Below are 22,725 nucleotides of genomic sequence, written 5' to 3' on the forward strand. Positions count from 1 at the left end.
GATGAGGTTAGTAAGCCACATATATAACATCCATAGTGCCCCAAAAATATGCCAGGACTTGACTTGTATAGGTGTGCAGTGGGAGGAAGAAAGCACGGTTAAAGAAAAACCAAATTAGAACTCGGCCAAATCAAATCAAATTCATGTTCACTAAGTAGCTTACTCTCTTATTCTATGGGCATAGTTCAGACCTCCCAGGGTTTAAAACCAGACATATCCAAAGATATAAAGAGCTACATTTAGACCTAAAGCAACGGGAAATACTATATAACGAGAAATATCTGCAAGGCCTGTTTCCTATGAAACTATTCAATGTTTTCTGAGGTTGAGGCTAAAATATAAATAGCACTAATCTAAAAAGAGGGGGGAAAAGGAGGGGGAAGAACATTTAAAAAAATGGACTAGATGATGCACTATGGAATAACTGTTCATAGAGAATTTTTAAACAAGCCAAGTCAATTTATAAATAAACCAAGTCAATTTTCAAACATACAAATACCTAGTATATTTACAAGTACGTGCAAGTTTCCTTACAAAACAGTTTTGCTGGACAAGGACTAGTTGACAGCAATACAACCCTTGCTCTGCCAGATTTGAATCCAGTTACAGACCGAAGGAATCCACTCGCTTCATGGCTATCCAAACAAAACCTGGCTTTTTAAATCGGAAGATGCTGAGCCTGACCTGCCAGCAGTGTGTCCCTTGTCGTGGTTCTGGGAGCAGAGCCCTGGAAATGCCTCAAGACCATTTTTTTAATGACAAGCAAAACTACACAATCTGCTCATTAATATCTTGTGGTTCTCCATGGGCAAGAAAGCCGCGTAGCTGCAGTTTAACACAGCAAACATGAAAAAGATGCGATTCCAGAAAAGACACAACTTCCAATTCCCATGTTAGTCACAGGGCACAGAAATAACTACAACATCATTCTCGGTAGTTCGGGAAGCGCAACTGCAAAGCCCGGCCTTAGGCCTTCTGTTATCAAATCACACAAGCCAAGCAACTGGAAACAAATGCCAAACACAGGAAAGTAGCAGAAACAAACAAACCAACCCACTAAAAACACAGCAAAATACAAGAAATCCCCCAGCAAACCGGGTGTTTGTCTGAGGTCTTTCTAGAACTGCATCTTTCTCCAGCCAGAAATCAGCACAGTCAACTGAACTAACGCCAAATGACAAGGGAGAGCACGCGAGTTCACGGCAGCAAACTTAAAGGTGGATGCATTAAGAGCCGTTACGTTGCTCTCTTAGAAGGAACCCTGCTCTGATTGCCTTTCTTTAGCATCTTTTATTGTGCCTTTGAACCTGTGAATGACAAATACATGGCAGCACAGCTCCAAGAACAGAGCAGCCTCTCTCGTGTGTTTGCTGTGCTCCTCCATTCGCTAAACCAGGCGATTCTGAATATCATCGGAATAAATAATAATAAATAATGCAACCATCTGAAATAAGCTTCTAAATGGCAATTAAGCATAAATAGGCAGAACAATGATTTGAAACGTCCCACTAACCACAATATGAATTTTTATTAGGTTTCCACTCTCCCAGTCAATCTTTCTCTGGCCATCATAACAAAAGTGACTGATTGTGAGCGAAAGCAAGAGTAGCAGACACCAACCAACTAGGATGGAATAGAGGATGCCCGGTCGATCAGACGGAGGCTGGATGTTTCGGTCCTGATCTATGGCTTGGATGGGTGGAGTGACACTGATGGGATTCACACGTGCCTGGAATGAAAAATCAGACAGATTTGAAACAGAAACATTAGAAAGCCAGTAGGCAGATCTGTAACACAAAAACATCCCACTGAAAAGGATATTTGCTGAATTTGCAGGAGAAAAAAACCCTCACATTTAAGAATAGTTACAGCACATGTCCCTTTTGAAATCAAAATTAAGTAGGTAAGATTTCGATAGCAATCTGCTTTCCATGAGATAGATTTTATCCTAGAATAGCACCTCCAAGGAGAGGAAGCTCACAAACGTCCAAGCAAATGCCTGACTATGCTACTGTGCCTCTTGAACCAGACATGTCAGACATTATCATAGCAGTGAAACACAGCAAACGCTTCAAAAAGGAAACAAAACCAAATTGAATTTGAGAATAACTAGGAGCTGAGGTGGATGTGATACACAAACACATACTGCAAAATAAATTCAAGCCATTCCAAACTCTGAAAGAAGCTTCTGTAATCCTGGCTGCTTAATCAACCAGAAACAAGGCTGCCCGACAAATGTGTGTGCACCAGTCTCTGCCCTCCCCTCAGAGCTGCTGTTTGCGTGGCCAAAATGGTTAATAACCTCTGTGAAAAAAAAAGGTGCCTCTTTTCCACATGCAACTAATCCTGGCAGCCTTTGCTTTGGAAAGCTCGAACACTCCATGTTCTGCAAGAGGGAACTTGAAATTTAGCGTAGGAATAGGAAGGAGACAAGCCCACACTCGGCCAAGTTTTGGCACAGAAATCTCGCTGCTGTGATTTGGGAGAAACCTGCAAGAGTTTCCGCGATGCCTGTCAGTAAACCTAGAGGGAAAAGGGAGAACACCAAGGGGAGAGAGTTAACAACCCTTCCTGCAATTCTAGATATGGAGCCATGCGGTCATCTGCAATAATGCAACTGTTCTGCCCACATTTGCCACCCAGAAGTCGTGTCCTACAGGAGCCCAGGCCCTTTGTCACCTGCTTGCTTCCACTTTTGTCTCTTTAAAAAATTAAACTCTTAAAAGTGTAATGAGGAAGATGAGCTCAAAATAGGCATAAAGAAAGAGAGGAGAAGATATATTTGACATACGTTTGAATTTTTAAAATGCTTTAGGACTGCATACAAGTTCCATGCTCGGAGATAAGATTATGCGCAAAACTGTCCAAGACTAAAATGTTGAAGCACTCCCAGACAAATCTACATTATAGTTAAAAACATACCCACAATGAAAACAGCCTCCTTTGCTAAGGCTGGCTCAGTTTAAACTCACCATTACGATATTGCAGGCCAAGCGAAAATATCTGAGTCTACACTAGAGCACCAGCGATGGATCCATCCTTGTCAATAATGAGCCGTCAGCCGCACCCGACCGCCGAAACTAGACTGAAACAGTCCTCATTGTATATAGAACTCAGAGAGCAAGGACACGTGCCTGCTTTCTAATTCAAGGAGAGGCTCGAGAGCAGCATTTCAAAAAAACGCATTCGATATAAAACGGGTTCTACTTGAACAATAGCTAATTTATCCCACGCTGCCACTGACTCCTCAGAACCAAAGCAATCAATTGAACAGAAGCACGTTGTGTAAGAAAATCAAGTAGTAGCAGAAGTCTAGGAATGAAATGTGAAGTCCATCCAATTATTATTCCATATAAGTTGCTTTTTAAAGTACTGTACACAAATGGGCTGCTCATAAACTACAAGATATCAGTGCAACAAGATCAGTCACAATCCACTGAAATGTTTGGGGATAGTTTAAAGCTGTTTTGAATTAAATAGGCTGATGTGTCTTGAAATAAAGCTAAAGGTACTTTCATATAGTTTTAATAATAACACATTTAACAATACCATAAGTACCTTAGAACTACAAAAACATAACTGCACAAAGAAGCAGCCATTGTCTTAATAAGTTTCTAAAAGCACGTGCAGGATTGTTTGCGTGCATGTGCTTCCTGTGAAAAGTAATTATTCTAAAACTGTGTAGTCAAACATGCTTTGACCAACAGCAGTAATAACTATGATTATTACATAGGGTGTATGTAAATCTTTGCTATTTGTGTACGGATGGAGGAGAGCTTCCCAAAGAGACAGAAGCTCATTAAAAGGAAAATAGTGACATATTTGTGGGGCCCACGACTGCTTGAAGGAGACTCAGATGGAGGCAATAAAAAGGACGTGGGGTTTTTATTGAGCCAGGCTCAAAGCAGCACCGGCGACAGCGGGAGAGAAGTTTACCCAGAATAAATAGACGACCTGCAAAAACCAGCCGCTTCCAAAAGAACATCCAAGGGTCCACCAGAAAAATCAAAGCTGGGGACTTGTCTAAGCCCCAAAACTTCCCTCCGCCCCCAAACTCTGAGCCTGTATCCAGACACTCACCCACATTTCCAGCCAAGGACATGAGGATCTAAATTCTGCGCTGATTAAGTGACTCAGTGATTTTGAAGGAAATAAGACCAGACTGCCCTGCCCCCCTGTTGTTGGGTTACGATATATAAAAAGTTTGGCACACTGGATTTAAATCACTGAAACACACAGGTTACTCCTTGTGTCTGACCATTTATAGTCTCTATGGCTCCCAACAAAGCTAAGAAAGATGCACAAAATGGTTTGCAATGTTCAAATTGTATAAACATAGAGATGCAGCGTTCTTTTCTCTTTCCACATGTTTTGGTGTGTGTCACATCATTTTCTAGGAATGGCTGAGAACTGTAGAGTATTTCAGAATGATACCTTGTACTGACAACACAAAATCCTCCAAGGGAAAACAATGCATCACATTTAACCATCATTCTCTCTGGTGTAAAGCAACATAGATACATGTGTTTTATCAGAACGGGGCAGTCAATATTAGCACAATTAGTTAACACAAGACATTTCATGTTAGCATTTTTAAACCCAGCTTTCCCAGTTTGAACCCATAACTGTGCCCAATGGACTTCAAATAAAGCCTGGAGGCTTGCAACACACAACGCACTCACGGCTTAGCTAATGAATTCACCGATCAACACAGCAGAACTCTCACCTCCACACAAACAAGGGTGAGAAGCTTTTTGCTGGATAGAAAATATTAGTAAAGCAACATACATTACCCCATACTGACACCCAGGACCCCTTCAAAGGGAGCCCTACACTATTAAATCAACAAAGTTGTTGATTAATTGGTGAATCATTATGGCTACACTGCTTCTTCTTGTGTAGGTTAGAGCACATGAGGTTGGAGCACAAGCTGTAAATTGGAAATTAGCTACATGACAGCCATGCTGTGCAGAACTGCAGACTCTATTGCACTAAAACAGCGGGAAGAATTGCAAACCCATTCCAACATCGTTTCTTGCTGCTGCTTCAGACGCTTTGCCAGTACAACAAGGGCTGTGACAAAACGCTAATGAACACAAATCCATCATAAAGTACTTGTGTGTCAGGAAAACGTAGAAAATATTTCAACTGAGTTATTCAGCCACAAGTGAAGTAAATCCCAAAAGCAAGCGGGACCCTAGAACAGCATACACAGCCGAAGATAGCACCGAAAACTTGTCATCAGTCGGATTGTGTATGTCACGTTGAATAACACACCGGGAAGCTGAAACACAGAATGAAGAGTAAATCCTTCGCAGAAAATTGTTTTGATCAAATTGTCACAGGAGCCAAACAAGTCTATATAAAAAAAATTCCATGCCTGAGAAAAAACGCTCTCCGAGAAATAGCAAAGCTACGTGAGGAAACCAACTCCTTCAAATCTACGTCGCTCAACACAAAAAATTTGCAGCCAATTCACCTAATCAGTACATCAAGGTCCATGCTTTGTTCGAATAACACTTGTGACCGCCAGTGGTGTTGCAGAGTCCAACCCAACGGTGTGAAATGTCCATACATGACGTGAAAATGAAATCTGGGCAGCATTCCTGAAAACGAGCTTTGCAGCTGGGGGAAACGGCACAGTTCCCAGCACCACTAGTGAAACAGGAACCGCGTTACACCCAGGGGAACAGCACACAGGAAAACTAGGATTATGAAATTATTGTTAAAAATTGTTCAAGCCTATGAATCTACAGAAAGTAATAACAACGGGGGTTGATCGTCAAGTTTCAAATAAATCTAACTTTTCTATATATTTTTTTAGAAGTTCACCTTAATTTCTAAAAGCTACTGATAGAAATGTATGGAGTTGCCATATCTGAACTAACCTCTCACGTCTTCCGTGGGCGTACAAGAAGTGTTTTGCTAACTGATGAGAAACACCAAGATGTGAGATTGATTATTAGAACGGGAGCTGCTTTCTAAATTCAGGACCGTAACTGTCAAATAGCTTTTAGCACCTTCTTCGGTTGTTCAATACAATCCATGGTTGCTGTGCTCTGTCCAATGTTTGTGCAGGTTACTAAAATGAAAACTGTAAAATTCAAATATCCTGACAGATCACATTGTTAACAAAGTAAGCTGCCAAAAAGCACAACTCCTTTCATTTATTTGTAAAAACAAGCCACCTTTGAGGGGGAAAATGTATTTTGAAACAGCAGCAAGACAGCATAATGAATCAGAGCAAAGAGGAAAATAGAGACTGTTTTTATCAATGATGTCTTCCAGGAACAGCAGGTCCAAAAAGGAATTGAATTTCATCAGGATCTGATCACAGTGTTTACCAAATTGCTTTTTCTGTATCTGACATGCTTTATAAGAAATGTCTCCAACAGAGAATTTGTGCTGGAGACTAAACGAAATCCATTATGCAATGGGCCTCCTGCCTTGGCAGTCAGGTATAATCTCCTGTGCAATTCAGGCAAAAGAACAATTCCGACTGGAGCTTCTACTCGTCCCATTGTGATGACGGTGATTAAAGAACAATAAACATTTCCTTTCTGACATTTCACTTTTTACCATACGAAACATGGAATCTATTGCCTTGATTATCTTTCAAATTCCCCATGGGAGGTTTATTATGATGATTTCTGTTCAGGATTCAGGAAGAGGCAAGAGAACAGCAAGTTGTAAAACTCAAACGTACCTACTTCTGCTTTACACAGATTCATAAAAACCAGAAAATATCTAAAGATCACTGTAACACTACCTAATAACTTTCTTCTTTCATTTCTAAGAGTGATTTCATTATGATACAAAAGTCTGTGAAATATTAACCCTTTTTGTTTTCTTTTAAATGCTTATTTCTCTCAGAAGGGAGGAAGAATACAGTTGTCAGCTGTGTCAACAGTTGCCAATTTCAGCTGAGTTTGCAAACACTTAATCTTGAGATTAAGGAGAAGAGCCTGATGGCTTCTCTAATGCCTTTAGAAAAATTAGCCACAGTATAATACACTAGAAAAGGCAAAAGAAGTTCTGATCAAAGCTATGATCAAATGCAAGACATGGCCTGATATATACAGACTCTGGCTGAGCGAGCACCTTTCAGCCTGAGAAAAATGACACAGACAAAATACACAAAAGGTCTATAAAACTGTGTTACAGAGAGCTCCCTGTCTCTTCAAACAAACTCGGGGATGTCTAAACAAATACCTTGCGTTCAGGCTCAAAATGTGCAGAACAACAAGGATCTTCACCCAAATAGGGCCGTGCACCTTGCTGTGGGCACCGTAGCTGCCCAAAGTTCACCTGGGCTCCAAAATCAGGTTCACAGCACAAACCCCAAACAATCTATTATTATATCCATTTTTAAGACGGCGCTTCTAATTGTGACGTAGGAGAACCCTTCGGGGAAGTATCACCAGTACCACTGGTGGGACCTTTCTTATGGTAATTTGTGTGAAACTAAACCAAAAAACCCATCAATTGAAAATAATAATAAAAAAAGAGGTGAACGCAGAAATTAGTAGGTCAGTATTTCACCCAGATTCTTTGTTTCTTGATGATTCGTTCTGTATGTAGATTTATTAAGTTAAGGATGTTGGCTTATTTTTTTTATTTACACATAGATTATTGTCTTTCAGAGAACTCTGCTTTGGTAGAACTGTTTTCTCACCTGGTGAACAAGCAAAGTCAAAATCTCACAGGAGAGGAAATTTCGGAAGTGTTGAACCTGCAGTCAAGTAGCCAAAAGGCTGTGCTGCCATCCAGAGACCTGGATGGGCTGGAGAGCTGGGCAGGGAAATATTTAATGAAATAGAACAAGGGCAAGTGTAGAGTCTTGTATCTGGGTAAGAACAACCCCAGGTTCCAGTATAAGTTGGGGAATGACCTGTTAGAGAGCAGTGTAGGGGAAACGGACCTCGGGGTCCTGGGGACAGCAGGGTGAGCATGAGCCAGCACTGGGCCCTTGTGGCCAGGAAGGCCAATGGTACCTGGGGTGGATTAGAAGGGGGTGGTCAGTAGGTCAGAGAGGTTCTCCTGCCCCTCTACTCTGCCCTGGGGAGACCACACCTGGAATATTGTGTCCATTGGTGGCCCCTCAGTTCCAGCAGGACAGGGAACTGCTGGAGAGAGTCCAGCGCAGCCACCAAGATGCTGAAGGGAGTGGAGCATCTCCCGTGTGAGGAAAGGCTGAGGGAGCTGGGGCTCTGGAGCTGGACAAGAGGACACTGAGGGGTGATCAATCTGGAAAGGGTGAGTGTCAGGAGGATGGAGCCAGGCTCTTCTCGGTGACAACCAGTGATAGGACAAGGGGTAATAATGGGTGCAAACTGGAAAACAAGAGGTTCCACTTAAATTTCAGAAGAAACTTCCTCTCAGTGAAGGTGGCAGAGCCTGGCCCAGGCTGCTCAGGGGGGTTGTGGAGTCTCCTTCCCTGCAGACATTCCAACCCGCCTGGACACCTTCCTGTGTAACCTCATCTGGATGTTCCTGCTCCAGCCAGAGGACTGGACTGGATGATCTTCCGAGGTCCCTTCCAACCCCTGACATTCTGTGATTCCCATCAGTCAGGCTGATATGAGGAGTTCAACGTTCACCACTATGGAGCACCACCCTCAGTGTATTGAAATTTTACATTTAATGCTTCTTTCCTCAAGCCCACTGCTCTTCCAGAACAAAAAGCAGGAATTATTTACAAAGCAAACTCCTGCCTATCTCGCCATATGAGCTCTTTGAACTTGAGGGATGGATGCAAAGCTGAGTAACCACATTTTCATGTTTCCGCAGAGATGTTCCACCACGATTTCCTCATGCTCTAGGGGAAAGGTTCTGAGGATTTAAGCAAGGTTTTCTACCCAAGTATTAACAACAAGCTGAAAGGGGAATCTTTCTTCCCGACCCTTAATGAATGGCTCTTTTCTAGTTTAATGGGATTGCCTAGCTACTGAAATGATAATTATCTCTACAAGGATCACTATTATGACATAGATGAGAATTTTTCTTAAGTTCACTGATAAAACATCACTGCAAAAGTATTTCGTCTAAATGTCAACATTTAAATGTTTCTCAATGACATTTAAGGATCAAATACATTAATATATAAGCCTCCTCTTTGACAATAGCTCTACTACATGCTGTAACAAGCAAAGTTTTATGAAATACAAAACACAAGTGCAGATTGTGAAAGTGGCTTTTTTTTTGGTCATGGCAAATATCCAAGACAGCAATTAAATCACACAAGCAGCTGCTTGTATGTTCAAGATCTAGGCCCGAGCTCAGGATGCACAGGGATGGTGTTTCTCAGGCACTTTCCTCCCCTGAAGCTCGAGGTTTGGAGGAGAGAAAGGCTCAACCGCTTCGCTTCTGAAATCCCTTAATGGCATCACAGAAAGCAAGGTGGTTTCAAACCCCAGGGTGCGGGATATCTCACTATAATGAGGAATCACACTTTTCTACTGTCCTCACGTAATTATTTTGATCTCACACATTATCCTAACATCATTTTTTACAAAGTGGGGTGTTTTTTTTGTCTTTTCTTCTTTCTGACAGACTTTAAAATGAAAACTGGAGAATGAACAAAGAATAGCAAGATCTCTTCAGCTAAGACGGCGGGTGGTTGGCAGTTTTTGTACCTCATTAATGGAGCAGATTTTTGGCCCTGGTTCTGCCACACTAGGAGGTGCTTTCCAGTAGTGAACCAGGAATCCTCTCCAACACTCTTCTATTTGGCTTATGTGGCTGATGTGCCAGAACAAACTGAATTAAAGCAGATCTTCATTACTGAAAGGAAATGACTTCTAATTACAGCTCCAGAGTTAGTTCTTCCAAGCAAAATCAGGACCCTTTTTCTTCTGAGATTCTGACAAAGCCATAAGAATTGCAGATTAGTTGTCCCAGAACATTACTAACCACAATGATAAATATCAGGCAATTAATGGAACATATCCATGTTTGGAAAAAAGAAAATTACGTCTATGATAAAATCAGTCATTTTTACTAGTTTATTCCCCCCTTACTCTCGATAATTAAAGGAATCAGATTTGAGATTAACTCTCTAAAATTTCACCGTACAGCTTGATGACTACCTAGAAAATGGGCCTGTTCTCACCATCAGCCAAATATCGAACCCATGGGGGTCTCTGCTGACCAGCCTGGGTTCCTGCTTCTCCTGTGCATCACGGGGCACTCGACAACCCAGTCCTAGCAAGAACCAAAATGTGTTTCTCTCACTCCAAACACGGCTTCAAAGATGATGTGCAATGATGCTTTTCTTGTCCTATTTAATTTTTGACTACATATTGTCCAAAACTTCGCAGTTTTCAGTCAAGCTCTTGATCTTTTTTTTTCCCCTTAAAACCTTCACTTGTGAATTTTAAGATTAGTAGGAGTGAAAAACTTAAAGCATGGAAATCATGCTCAGCCAGTTCTCTTTTCGCATTATAAAAAAGTCCATGTGTCTTCCTGTTGTGTCTTTCACTGAAATTCACTATTCTGCCCCCAAACATGGGAAGCAGGATCTCCAGCACAGGAATCCCAAATCCTGACATAATCCAACCCCAATCTCCAATATAGTCCCTTTATTCCCACCCATAGGTATCACCTCTATCTCTGAAATGCAACTTGGTTAAACCCCCCAGCAGGAAAGCACATTTCAGTCTATATTCACTTATTCTGCAGCCTTGCTATCATCTTCTCAACCAGAAATAGTGTTTGCAATAAATGAAACATCTGTTTTCTGGAAACATTCGTTACATTTGATAAGTTAAAAGCATGGTTTTGTTTGTTCTAGAAGTGAAAAGCAGCCAATTTAGCTTTTCCTCTATCTGAAATATACCTGTATTTAACATCACAAGTTAATCTTAGATACTGAACTGTTAAGAAAACAATTCTCAGGCTCATGTATTCACATATTAAAGTTACTGACAATTTTACTGACAATTCTTTTTAATTAGCCATGCCGTCTTGCTATACTCCCAAATACATAAAAATTAATTACCTGTAGCATCACATCTTTGTAATTTTAACCTTTTCATGCTTCACTACTTTTCACTACTTTAAAAAACGCTCTACTTATCAAGACATTGCATATGGGAGACAGAATCAATCACAAAAATGGAAAAGAAAGGAAAGAATCTTAACAGAAAACTTAAAAGGCCTTTTATGACTCCTTATCATGCACTAGCAGATCATCAATAGCTTATCAAAGCTGTTCATTTGGACTTGGCTGGAAGAGTCATTTCCATAGAGTTAATTAAAAATCACCAATATCAAGTTATTAAATACCTGTGCTAGTAAATCTACTCTGAACGCTACCGGTTGTTCAATATTGTCCATTACTTTGAGCTTAATATCAATCTGGTGACCTCGGTATGGCTGCAATTTGTGTGAAAAGAGACAAAAAAAAAGGCAAATGAAAAGTTTATCCATAAACTTTAAAAGAGCCGCTGCACCCAAGATTTTATCGCAGCTTTCAAATTGCTTTTCAGGATTGTCAATCAGTTCATCATGCAGCTATGCTTCCATTTAATTAGAAAAATTGCTATCTGCTGCTCAAATGTACTGCAAATCACTTGGCCATAACAATTTGCCTTTTCATTTAAAAGAATACACCGACAACTACATACGTGTCATGGAAATCAATCTTCATTTTCCCTTTCCTAATCTGAGTTGCACGTTTTACCTAAATTGCTAATGAAAAATTAATACCTGAGAAATGGATCAATTTGTTCATCTCTCAGCCCGTGGCACAGGGACTATTCGAAGCCTCAGACATGAGACTCTTATTTACCAAACAAGGGAAAACCCGAGAACGTATATAGTTCCAGCCCCAATTTTTGAAGCATTTCTCTGGTTTGTTCTTGCAGTGTGGTTTAAGTGACACCATTGCCCTGTCTACCAATTCATTTTTGGCTAGTAAATACACAGGAATTCATTCATCTCATGGCACATGCTATCTTTCACCAAAGATTTCAGTTTCATTTACACCAATTGCCAGTTTTTTCTAAATAAATATTCCAAGATATAACATACAGATAAGGAAAGTACATAAACCTTTTAGTATTATAGCAAGTAACCATTTGCCAGTGCTATTTTTCCTAACGTTTACTCAGACGCAGCAGTATTTGTGGAGAAAATGCAAAATGATTATGGCGCTAAATAAGAGAATGAGTTCATACAGAAAGCTGGACAATATGTGTGTGTGGTAAAACCGAAAAGTTAACAGCCTGGACTATAATGTATGAGAGGTCTGATGTTCTGTGCTCTGGAGCTACTACATTCATTAGAGAATGTAGAAATGATACATAAAATATAAGCTTTACCTTTAAATATTTCTGTACAGAAACTCAGAAATAAGTTGTTAGAAGTTGATCTTCTCGGCTAAACATTTATTTAAAACCCAAGCGTGCTTATGCTTATTTCTCTTTCCTATCAAGCCCTGAAACCATGGGATGTAAAGAACACATGGGCTCGTTACTGGGAAATGTAAAAGGGATCCTGAGGCAACGTGAACGGAGTGAAGTCGGAGACGAACACAGCAGAGCGGATACAGCATTTGCTACGTTCCCATGTATTGATTACCGAGAAACACACACTGGAATTCAAAGCTAAGATGAGTTTCTAACACTGGAAGGGATGAAGAAACAGATGAAGGGGGGAATAAAATGTATAAAGAGAAACATTCATTTCTCCTAATGATGAAACTATTTTCTCTGAAAGCCACAAACCCAAGCTATATTTAAACATTTGATTGTGCCAGCAGACATAACCATGCTCAATCATGGTCTAATTCCAGGATTAAGTGGAAATACCATCCCCTAAAAGAACATTTAGCATCAGGCCAAAAATTGGACTGCATCTACTTTGCTGAGAAATGAATAATTAGAAACAAATTAAATCTCAAATTATTTCCTGATGCTTGATGCACAGGAAGAGTCCACAGGCAGAGTAAGCCAAGGGCTGGCAAACCTCTTTTACCATGTTGCCATAAAAGACTCCAAATCTTAGGAAAAATATGGCAAAGAAAAAAAGGCATATTGAAACGCAACTGCTTCAGAAACAGGTTCCTAAACCAGCCGAGAACACCTGTTTTAAATGTATTATTATATCTAACCAAGAAAAAAATGAATTGGCATGAAAAACTGGCAATCTAACCTTATCTTTTAGCTTTATGCAGCTGGACTGTCAGTAGGGGTAAATTCACTCCCAATGCACATTCGAATTTAAGCAGTGATGATTACAAGAAAAGGCAAGAAAACCCCCTTTCATCAGGGATAAGCATTCCTGCTTTTCCATGAGATTTGACCCTTCACATAAGTAAAAGACGCAGCTTTCTTATAAACTGAAAGATTATATTAAAGTTGATTTAACCACGTATATTCACTGCAACTCAGACTCAAGTTTTAATTTGCCAAATTAGGAAGACTGTGTGTTTCAGCGCCGCAAAAATCTTACTTAGCATCTGTATAGAAGCTCAGGCTGAAACAGCAGGCTGTTTGGCTTTAGTTTGCATGGTAAAAAGGATAAAATGTCTTCTGTGGGTAGGTATTTCCCACAGCAAAAATGAGAAATAAAGAATTAAACAGTAAAAAGAAACCTTGAACATTTTTAGGGACTTCTCTCTTTGACTAATAGCTGCTGTTATCACTAAGGTGGGGAGAGGCTGTTTCCAAAAGTTTCAGACACGACTTGTTTTGCAGCAAGTTTGATATATTAGCGTGTCTCCAGATGAAAAGTTCCAGGGGGTTTTCTGTTTGGAAGGAGTTGGGATTTGTACTGTCAGATGAGAAGGAACTGCAGTGAAACTCATTTAGAAAGAATTGTTAACTCATTATCATCCTCAAGCTCAGAAGCTGTGAAAAACCAGCACATCTTCTGCAATGTTAATTAGCTATCAATAATAAGCATAAAATGGATTTGTACGGAGCTGATTAAACCTGTTTACTTACAGAAGTGTCACAGAATCGACTGGGTTGGAAAAGACCTCAGAGATCATCAAGTCCAACCCTTGGTCCAACTCCAGTCCATTTGTCCTGTGCTCCCAGCAGCATCCACCAACTTCAGTCCTCCACCCAACTCTTTATTTCCTCCTCCATCACAACAAAACAAGCCTGTCCTGTGCTGCTGTGACCTCAGTTCCCTGCGACAGCATTTCCAGAGAAGAACCCACGATGGGCACCCGTGACGGTTCCCACAAGGGTCAGTTCTCAAGTCCCCCAACAATAACTGCAAATAACACCAGGGAAGGTGCTATGAAAGATCTTTTAGTGCAACTGCTACAGGACATCACCCTGCGATGCTGAGCGAGAACACCGCGAGGGAACGGGAAATGGCCTGGAGAAGAACGGGCGTGAGTTTCAGCAAGAAATGAAAAGATAAAACATGGGTTGTATTCAAACCCTTTTTACTTTGGGAAGAGGAAACAAAAAAGCTTGTTGAAATGATCAAAAAATACCCTGCTCGGCTTTAAATATAGAACATATAACGACTTAAATGTGCAATAAAAAATTTATTGTAACCCTTAATTTTTGTGACAGTGGAGCAAAACTGTTCATTCCGCCTTACCTCCAAAGTCTGCAGTTTGCACAGTTTCAAACCTGTGTTACGGGCTGCATGGACATGTTTTTATGATGATTGTTTTTTATTTTAGCCTTTCATCCTCTGCTCAGACCCATCTCCTTGAGCCTCCCAACAGGGCGGCTGAGCCCGCAGGCTCTGCGAGGTCCCTGCTAATACAACTCCTAAGGATACCGAGGATAATTAGTACAAAAATCAATACTTGCCATGTAGGAAGATGCACCAGTGGTGCATTAATAAGCAACGTCTCATAATGCAGCTAGGTGGTTAAAGTGTTGAAGCTTGAATTAGTACAAAGAAAGCCTCACAGGTGTCACGGAGTATATCAGTGTTCATGTAGACCGGTAATTACCCTACAGAACCTGATAATGAATCAGTTTGTTGCAAAACTAGTCCAGTTACTGATTAAATAAACCTCATCTACATTTTACTGCTAATTGGCTTTCCTTCTTTGCATGATGATGGAAAAAAATGAGTAAAGAGATGGACAAACCTTCGCAAAGTAAGCATGACGGGAATAGACAGAAGGAGAAAGAAGGAGGAGGAATTATCTTTTCAATGTTATGAGATGTTCATGAGGTTATGTTTTCTAACTCCATTTGATGAGTTGCACAAACTGTTCATTAACGCTAATTTATTGAAGCCTTCCTGAGACAATAAATCACCAGATTTGATCAGCCACAGAAATAGTAAGCTAAATATAAAACTTTGTAACAAAAAAACCCAAAACTCAAACCTAACAAACACCACAAGCTTTCTCAGAAATGGAAATCTAGCTAATAACAATAAATCCATTCCTAAAGCAGGAAAGTTATGGAAAACCACGCATGAGTACAGGGAGCAATGAGCAGACACGGGAGGTTCATACCTGCATCCTTTCACTCAGCACAGGCACCTCTCTTCTTTCTGTTAGAGGTGATACATTTGGCTTGTGGAACTTGAATTCTGAATGGTTTATACCAGCTCTCTGTAAGAGATCACTGCTATACTTCGCATTCCCCTCAAGGTCATGAAGTCGAGGAATTTGCAAGTGTATCATGAGACAGAACTTCTAACAATGACTGAGAATGTTGTCTTCTCATGGGCTTTGGTGTCTTCGTTTGCAATTATTATTAGAGGACTCAAAACTCAGTAGATTTTTATTTCTTTTCCCTCCCAGCCTGGGAACTTGTAAAGCAGCAACCCCATCACTGTCGTGGATGGTGAATCGGACTCAACGGGTAGCACTTCCTGAGCAAATGACTGCCCAGGGAAGTGATGGATAATCTCAGGTGTGGATTACAGGCCAGTAACGGAGCTCTGTGTCCAGGCTTCAGCAGCTGTGAGGCGATTAAGCATTCAGAAGAGCTAACAAGCTATAACAACATCAAAGCCTGTTGACTCATAACCATGAGTTTCTGCTTCCTCTACCGTGTCGCAAGAGCATCTCACAAGCATTTGATATAAGAGACACTGACACATGTATGATCTTAGCTGTGATCATTGGCCTAATGAAGCCATCGTAGCAATTAATTCCAGTAGCTCACTGGTGGCACTGAAAGAGTGACAGCCACAAATCCAGGCAACCATCGGCAAAGAACATTTCACCTTGTGGCAACGCTCAGCTGGTCACAGCACCCGGCTGATCAAAAAGGGATCACTCTATGTTAGTATTTCATTCTATATGCACACGTACAGGACCAGCAGATAACCTCTGGTTCTGCTTGGAAGATCTGCAGCTTGGGGCAAATTTACTCCGCCTGTGCAAATGGCAGAAATGCAAAAGAGGTTGTTACAAGTGTACAGACAGTAATTATACAGCACTGCCCAGCCTGGAGCGGATTTAATAATATTATTAATACTGCCATGAGTCAGACCAGCTCTCAGAAGGCACAGTGTAAACCTTGACACTGTTATTCAGGAAAATAAATTGCTTCTCCGGTAACAAAGAGCTCCACTAATTTTGCTGGTCTCTTCCATCTCTGCCAGCCAAAGGCCATAAACAAAGCACATGCTGTATGGATTCTTCATTGCCAATGTATGCAACTGCTTTAGAGAATCTAAGGGAAAGAAGCTTGGAAAGGAAATCTGATTTTTACCTCAGTAAATTCATGGATGGAGGCCAACTAAACATAAGTAACCACGCGAGACTGAACAAAAATATTCTTCTTACCAGTTACATTGAATTCTTTATTTTAGGGGTCAGCTGAGTAGGCATCTTTCCCTGCAAAGTAGGACTTCTTTTCAAGTTACTGCTTCTGAATAATTCATACTTCAACGCTCTTTGTTCTAGATTCATTAATATTCCTTCTTATGTTTGTTGAAAAATTACAAAGCAAATTAACAAAATGACAACGCTGGACTAAACCCAGTCCTTTAGCCTATGTAGTGGCTACAATGAAAAAGACTTCAGCAAACAGTATTCCGTTCCACCTGCTACACCTCGCTGAGGCTTCTTAGGTACCCTCTGTATCTTCTAAACGCATTATAATTTAGAAGTCAAGTAAATAGTTGAGGAACACCAAGGTAAAACTTCGTGTTCAAACATCCTTCTTCCACTTAGGTCTATCAAAACGGTTGCAGTGCCGCAAATAAGATAAACAGCAAATCGCTGGTAGTTTATTAAAATAACTGGTTTCTCATTCCATGGATCAGATTTCTCAAGGTGCAAAAAGGCAAAAAGCAAACAGAAAAAGCTGAGATCTGAACAGACTGTAGCTTATAAAGTTTAAATGAATACATTTTGCAACTCGGCACCTAAATCACTAGCCAGATTTTTTCCAGGCTGGACAAACAAGCCCCAGCGTATGCTCTTGGTCATGGGTAGGGATGGAGACAGAGCGGAATTTCATCTGCGAGAGATGTAGCAGGAAAACCGTATGATTTGCATTATACCTTAAGGTAACCAGATAAAAACCACTGTAATGACCAGCCACTGGTTATGAATAATTTCTGCCTCACCTGCCTCTGTACTGGGAACTCTATCAGATCTGTGCAGATAAAATGGGGTCATAGCCTGTCATCCCACGTAGTTTGGGTACCCCAGTAACGCTGGTGAGGCCACTTGTGGTAGCCCAGTTTCCTTAAAATGCCACTAAGCACAAGGCAAATTAATGTAAAATTTAAAGTCAAAGCATTTGTTCACAAAGTCAAAAATAGACACCACAGTTACAATGGCTTATCAAACACCAAGGGGTAGAAGTGAGAGAAAAAAATGTGTAAATCAATATAACAAGGCTAAATATGGAACATGTCTCCCCTTCCCTTTTCACAACTGATTTGCTACTGTTATAAACCCAATACCAAGGCTCCAGTCTCGCTACACCTTACAACTCAGGCTCCAGTTGTTAGGAAGAGCTGGTCCAGCAGAGAGAAATCACCGCCCCTGGAGGTGCACATGCCCAGTCTCCTCCAAGAAATTTGCCCAGGGGTCCCACCAGACTTATATCACCTCCCCAAAACTTGTTCTAGCCCTCCCTTAACCAGAAGGCAAACTAAGCACCTATCTTGATTACAATAAGCCCTGCCTTACCTCTTTGAGACTGTACTGGTTATTAAACCAGAGCCTACACTGTTAAACTGTGCAGAGGAATTGATCAACTGCTGCGTACTAGCCACAATTTCAGCTGGTCCTAAAGCACATAAAGCAACTGGGAGAGACTCTGAAAGTCACTAAGAGCATCACCTGCATCACCCAAGCAGGGTGCTGGCAGAGCTTGGTGACCCTGCTCAAGCACATTCGCATCGGGAAACCGTAACATATGGGTTGGCAAAAGACTATGAGGCAGCGGACGGCAAGACAAATAAGGCAGAGAACAGCAGGAACCTCCACACTTACTGTCTCAAACTTCCCATCTCACGGTTATAGGAAGAGGGATGGAGCGTGTCCTGCAATGATCGAGGAAAGTCATGATCTTTATGTCAATACTCAACCTTATCTTAATGTCAGTGTCAATCGGATGGGGTAATACCTAGTGATTCAATCAGTTCTTCCTTTTTATATTCTTAACTACATCAATCAAAAGTCATGTATCAATATCAATTAAGAAATTAATTTTTCTATTTTGCTCGCCGCAGAGCTGCACATCTCTGTAACAGCAAGCAGCAGTTCTCCTGTGAGGAAGGGGAGCTGGCACCACCTTTCAATACAAAATTATAAAGCTCCTCTTTGTAGTGATTCATTGTGCATGTTCCGGTGTGAAATGAGCCTCATGCTGACCTTTATCCCTGTACTAACTGATGTATTAACCGATGTACTCAGTACAAGCATTTCCATGAGAAAAAACACACGGATCTCTTTAATGTCTCTTGACTGAGACCAGAGAATGGCAACACACAACCTTTTCAGGGACTAGTGACTAATGCCTCCCCTGCCAAAAATCTTTCTCCTAAGGACTGTAACTATCTTGAATGTCAAGTCTTTTCTCAGAAGGACTTGAGAGCAAAACATAGACATATCAGGAAAGCAACTCCACAACTTCCCAAATTTCATTGAGACTCAGCCCTTGCAGGCGAGGAGCAGTTTGCCACTATAACCAAGCTAGAATTTCATCATCTATTCCTACATATATCTTACCTTGGTTTTCTTTCTTTTAGTACATAAAACATGGCATCAAGCACACATGACCTTTCCAGTTACAGTTCTCAATTGCGTCCATAGAAGATGACGCTTGTTTGCAAAACAAATGTATAAAACTCCTACTAAATCAAGAGGACTTACAGGATCAGTCAGTTCTGGCAAGCTTGCTTGGTAGGTGAGAGGTCTGCAGTCACGAGTATTATTCACCAAGACACAGGGAAGAAACATCGGGCCCAAATCATCGCCATCGAGCACGTCTACGGTCAGCGTGGTTGTACTCGTCCTTCGCTCATTAAGATTTTGGGCTCGGTCCTGTGGAGCAAACAAGTTATATTTGGTGAGACTTTCTGAATTCGGAATCTACAAACAGAAGTTTAAAGCTAAGGGCAAAACATCTATGCACCACCATTGTCCGGGTTCTAGGAAACAGCTAATTACAGAATCTTCAGCCTCAGAGCTACAGCTTTTAATTTCATAAAGGCTCAGAAATACAGTTAAGAGACAAAAGTTTCCTGCTTGAATTAAGAAATACTTTGAGACATTGATTACTCAGAAATAATACAGTGTTGAGAAATCAATTCCAAGGAATGTGTGCAATTAAGATACATCTTGTTAAATCTATAAAAATGCAGCGTATTTGTAAAAGATAAAAAGTTCCTTGTGCCTTACTCATAATCTGAAATATATTCATACGCTGCCTTGTGTAGCTCTACCAAATCGTATCTACAAGTAAAACGACTTGAACGTACAGAAATGCAAAGCATAAGCAGTAATTACTACTTTTCTAAGTGGCAGTGAAGAGGCACTGGACTGTAATGCTCAATCCACCTCCATGTGCCATAATTTAAGAAAGATTTAGCACCTCCTTCCCCCCCCCCGCCCTTTTTATTCTTAATTTCCACATGGTCCAGAATAAACTACACTTTGCTGAATTCTGGAAACCACTTGCATTATTTTTATATGCTGAAAAATGTACACACTAGTGACAGTTCACCTTTTTATTCTTCTGTTATCATAGTGAACAAACAGCATAACTAGCAAATAACTTTTTAAAACAGTCAAAAAGAGTTCCATTGCCAAAGAAGAACTGTTGTGACAGCTTTTCCTTACAAAAATGAAATCTTGTGGAGGGAATATGGGCCATTAGCTGAGTCTTGCCCTCTTATCCTAGGATAACATTGACAGAAAATAAAAAAGCAATTTTAAAAAATTTAGTTGTGCTGTTTAATATCATCATCTGAGTAAAAAGAATAGGTCTCAAGAGAGACTGGAAAAGTGGTTTTTTCCTTGTTTGCGGTCCACTCAGTTCTTGGAACACCTTTACACTTACAGTTATTGGATATGGGAATTTCTGAATTCAGCTTTCTTCATGGTCAACAATGAAAACCAATCCCAGCTACAAGGAGCAGCCTTTACCACCAACTAAACATTTTTACATTCCCCCAGTATGAATAACGCTGGATCACCACAGATACAGAGTAATTAATCCCATGCAGTATCTTCAGGATGCAAGAAGAACAAATGATCATCGCTCATGTGGAACAGAAGTTTGATTGTGTAGAACATACAGAAGAGAGAACTAGATGCAGCCTGCAATATTTGTAAGGTACAACGACTTGTTCTAGCAGCCAGGAAACATCTGTAGGTGCAAAAAGCACTGAGATACCCCCTGAGCCCACCTTCTGTTGGGGGAAGACTGAGCGTGCCACAAAATATGTAGTAAAACACGTTGTTGTGGTGTAAGCTGGTAGGTGGCTCAACACCACACACAGCCACTCATTCATTCCCTGCCTCCTGCCAGCAGGACAGGGAGAGAATGAGAAGAAGCAGGTAAATCTGATGGGTTAGGATAAAGAGAGTTTAACAGGACAAAAAGGGAAATAATAATAATAATAATAATAATAATAATAATAATAATAATAATAATAATAATAATAATAATAATAGACTGATAGAGTGATGCACAATGCAATTGCTCACTACCTAGAGAAACTGGAAAGACTTTGACTTCAGAACAACTGAAACACCAGTGTGTTATCAACGCTATTCTCATCCTAAATCCAAAACACAGCACTATGCCAGCGACCAGGAAGAAAATTAACTCCATCCCAGCCACAACCAGGACACGTATCTACAATCCTGTATCAGAAAGATGACAGCAATATAAACACATGAATTCAGGAGCAAACTATCTCAAGTTGCTTCAGAGCGATCTCATTTTTCCACAAATGAAGCGGTAGCACAACAGAGGTAAATGAGAAAAGTTTTCATTTCAGCTATTACCTGAAGGACAAAAATGGAAAAAAGCTTTCACAGCCCTCAAGGGCATCGAAAAACAACTCTGATGGCATATATATTATATATAAACATCACCTTTCTGCTCAGTACACATTATCCTATGTAAAACCCGCTATATATGCATGCAATATGACTTGAAAGAAAAAAATCACTTCCTTATAGAAAAACACATTTCAAACCTAAAGGATACAACTAAATTGAATCCATTAATCTCATTTGTGATCAAATTAGCATCGCTAGATTTGTTAGAAAATGAACATTTAGTGACACTAGAATGCACTTTTCTGCATGGGCTGTATTTCAAATTTGCAGCTTGTTCCTTGTGCCAAAAAGGTTGTCTTGTTACACACACTGAACAAGTCTTTTTAATCAGTAATAATATGTCTAAACTTTCAATGACCTAGATAAATCTTAAATAAGATCTTCAGGAGAAGAGTATTATCAGACCTAGTATTTCAGGGAGATTCCTTCTTCCCTTGGAAAATTTAAATCTGTGAACTAAAAATCAGTGGCATAAATGGCCATTAAGAGATCTCTACTTACATTTGCTTGAACAATGACAAAATAACGTGTCTTTTCTTCATAATTCAGTCTTTCCCGCAGAACTACTGCTCCGGACAACGTGAGGGGAATATCAAAGGTCCTGTTGGAAGTCTGCAAAAATTTAAACAGTATGATGAAATTGAACATGTTGCAAAGCTAAAACACATTTCAGATAGGACACAACAAGATGATCGATTGGATGGCATGCCAAAATTGCATTTACTTTTTCTCCCCACCCAGTTTACTCCATAAGAACCCCCCAACAAATAATCTGTATGTAACAGAATTCTCTCTGATTCTTTGCATACACATTATTACTTCCAGCCACAAACTGAAGTCTAACTCTCTTGCTCCTTGCAGCTTTGCCGTGCTGAATTTGCAGCAGCGCGTTCCCAAAAGCTTCGCCTATTTGGCAGCTGAGAATTCAGGTCTCCAGTTTCTACAGTTTGCTCTGTCTTCATCTTTTCTTTTCTCACCCTTGTAGAAAGTATCAATTAAGAAATTCTCTTTACTCTGGAAATGAAGTACTGAACACAGAGCACATCAGCGCTACACACTGAAGCACAAACGCAGGTTTCTCGTGTGAGATCTGGTTCCTGTTCGATTATCAAAATAATCGCACCAAAAAAACCTGTCCATGCTTCAATCCACCAGTGTAGAATAGAGTTAACATTTAAGTATGTTGAGCAAGTAACAGCAATACAATATTCTAAAATCTGTGCACAGAAAACACTACAGAACTACAGAGT

At 40.4% G+C, this 22,725-nt stretch overlaps 1 protein-coding gene across 1 annotated transcript in view; it reads right to left on the reverse strand.

Moving 5' to 3' along the window:
* Positions 1-22,725, reverse strand: part of PCDH15 (protocadherin related 15) — a gene marked incomplete at its 5' end in the record, with an annotated part of 282,792 nt that overhangs the window by 196,070 nt on the left and 63,997 nt on the right. Inside the window, 3 exons of the mRNA XM_082054177.1 lie at positions 1,621-1,729; positions 19,277-19,447; positions 21,977-22,087. Of these exons, the coding sequence (XP_081910303.1) occupies positions 1,621-1,729; positions 19,277-19,447; positions 21,977-22,087 (391 nt within the window). The remainder of the gene's footprint in view (positions 1-1,620; positions 1,730-19,276; positions 19,448-21,976; positions 22,088-22,725) is intronic.

The sequence above is a fragment of the Streptopelia decaocto genome (assembly GCF_964273445.1).
Source record: "Streptopelia decaocto genome assembly, chromosome: 5".
NCBI lineage: Eukaryota > Metazoa > Chordata > Aves > Columbiformes > Columbidae > Streptopelia > Streptopelia decaocto.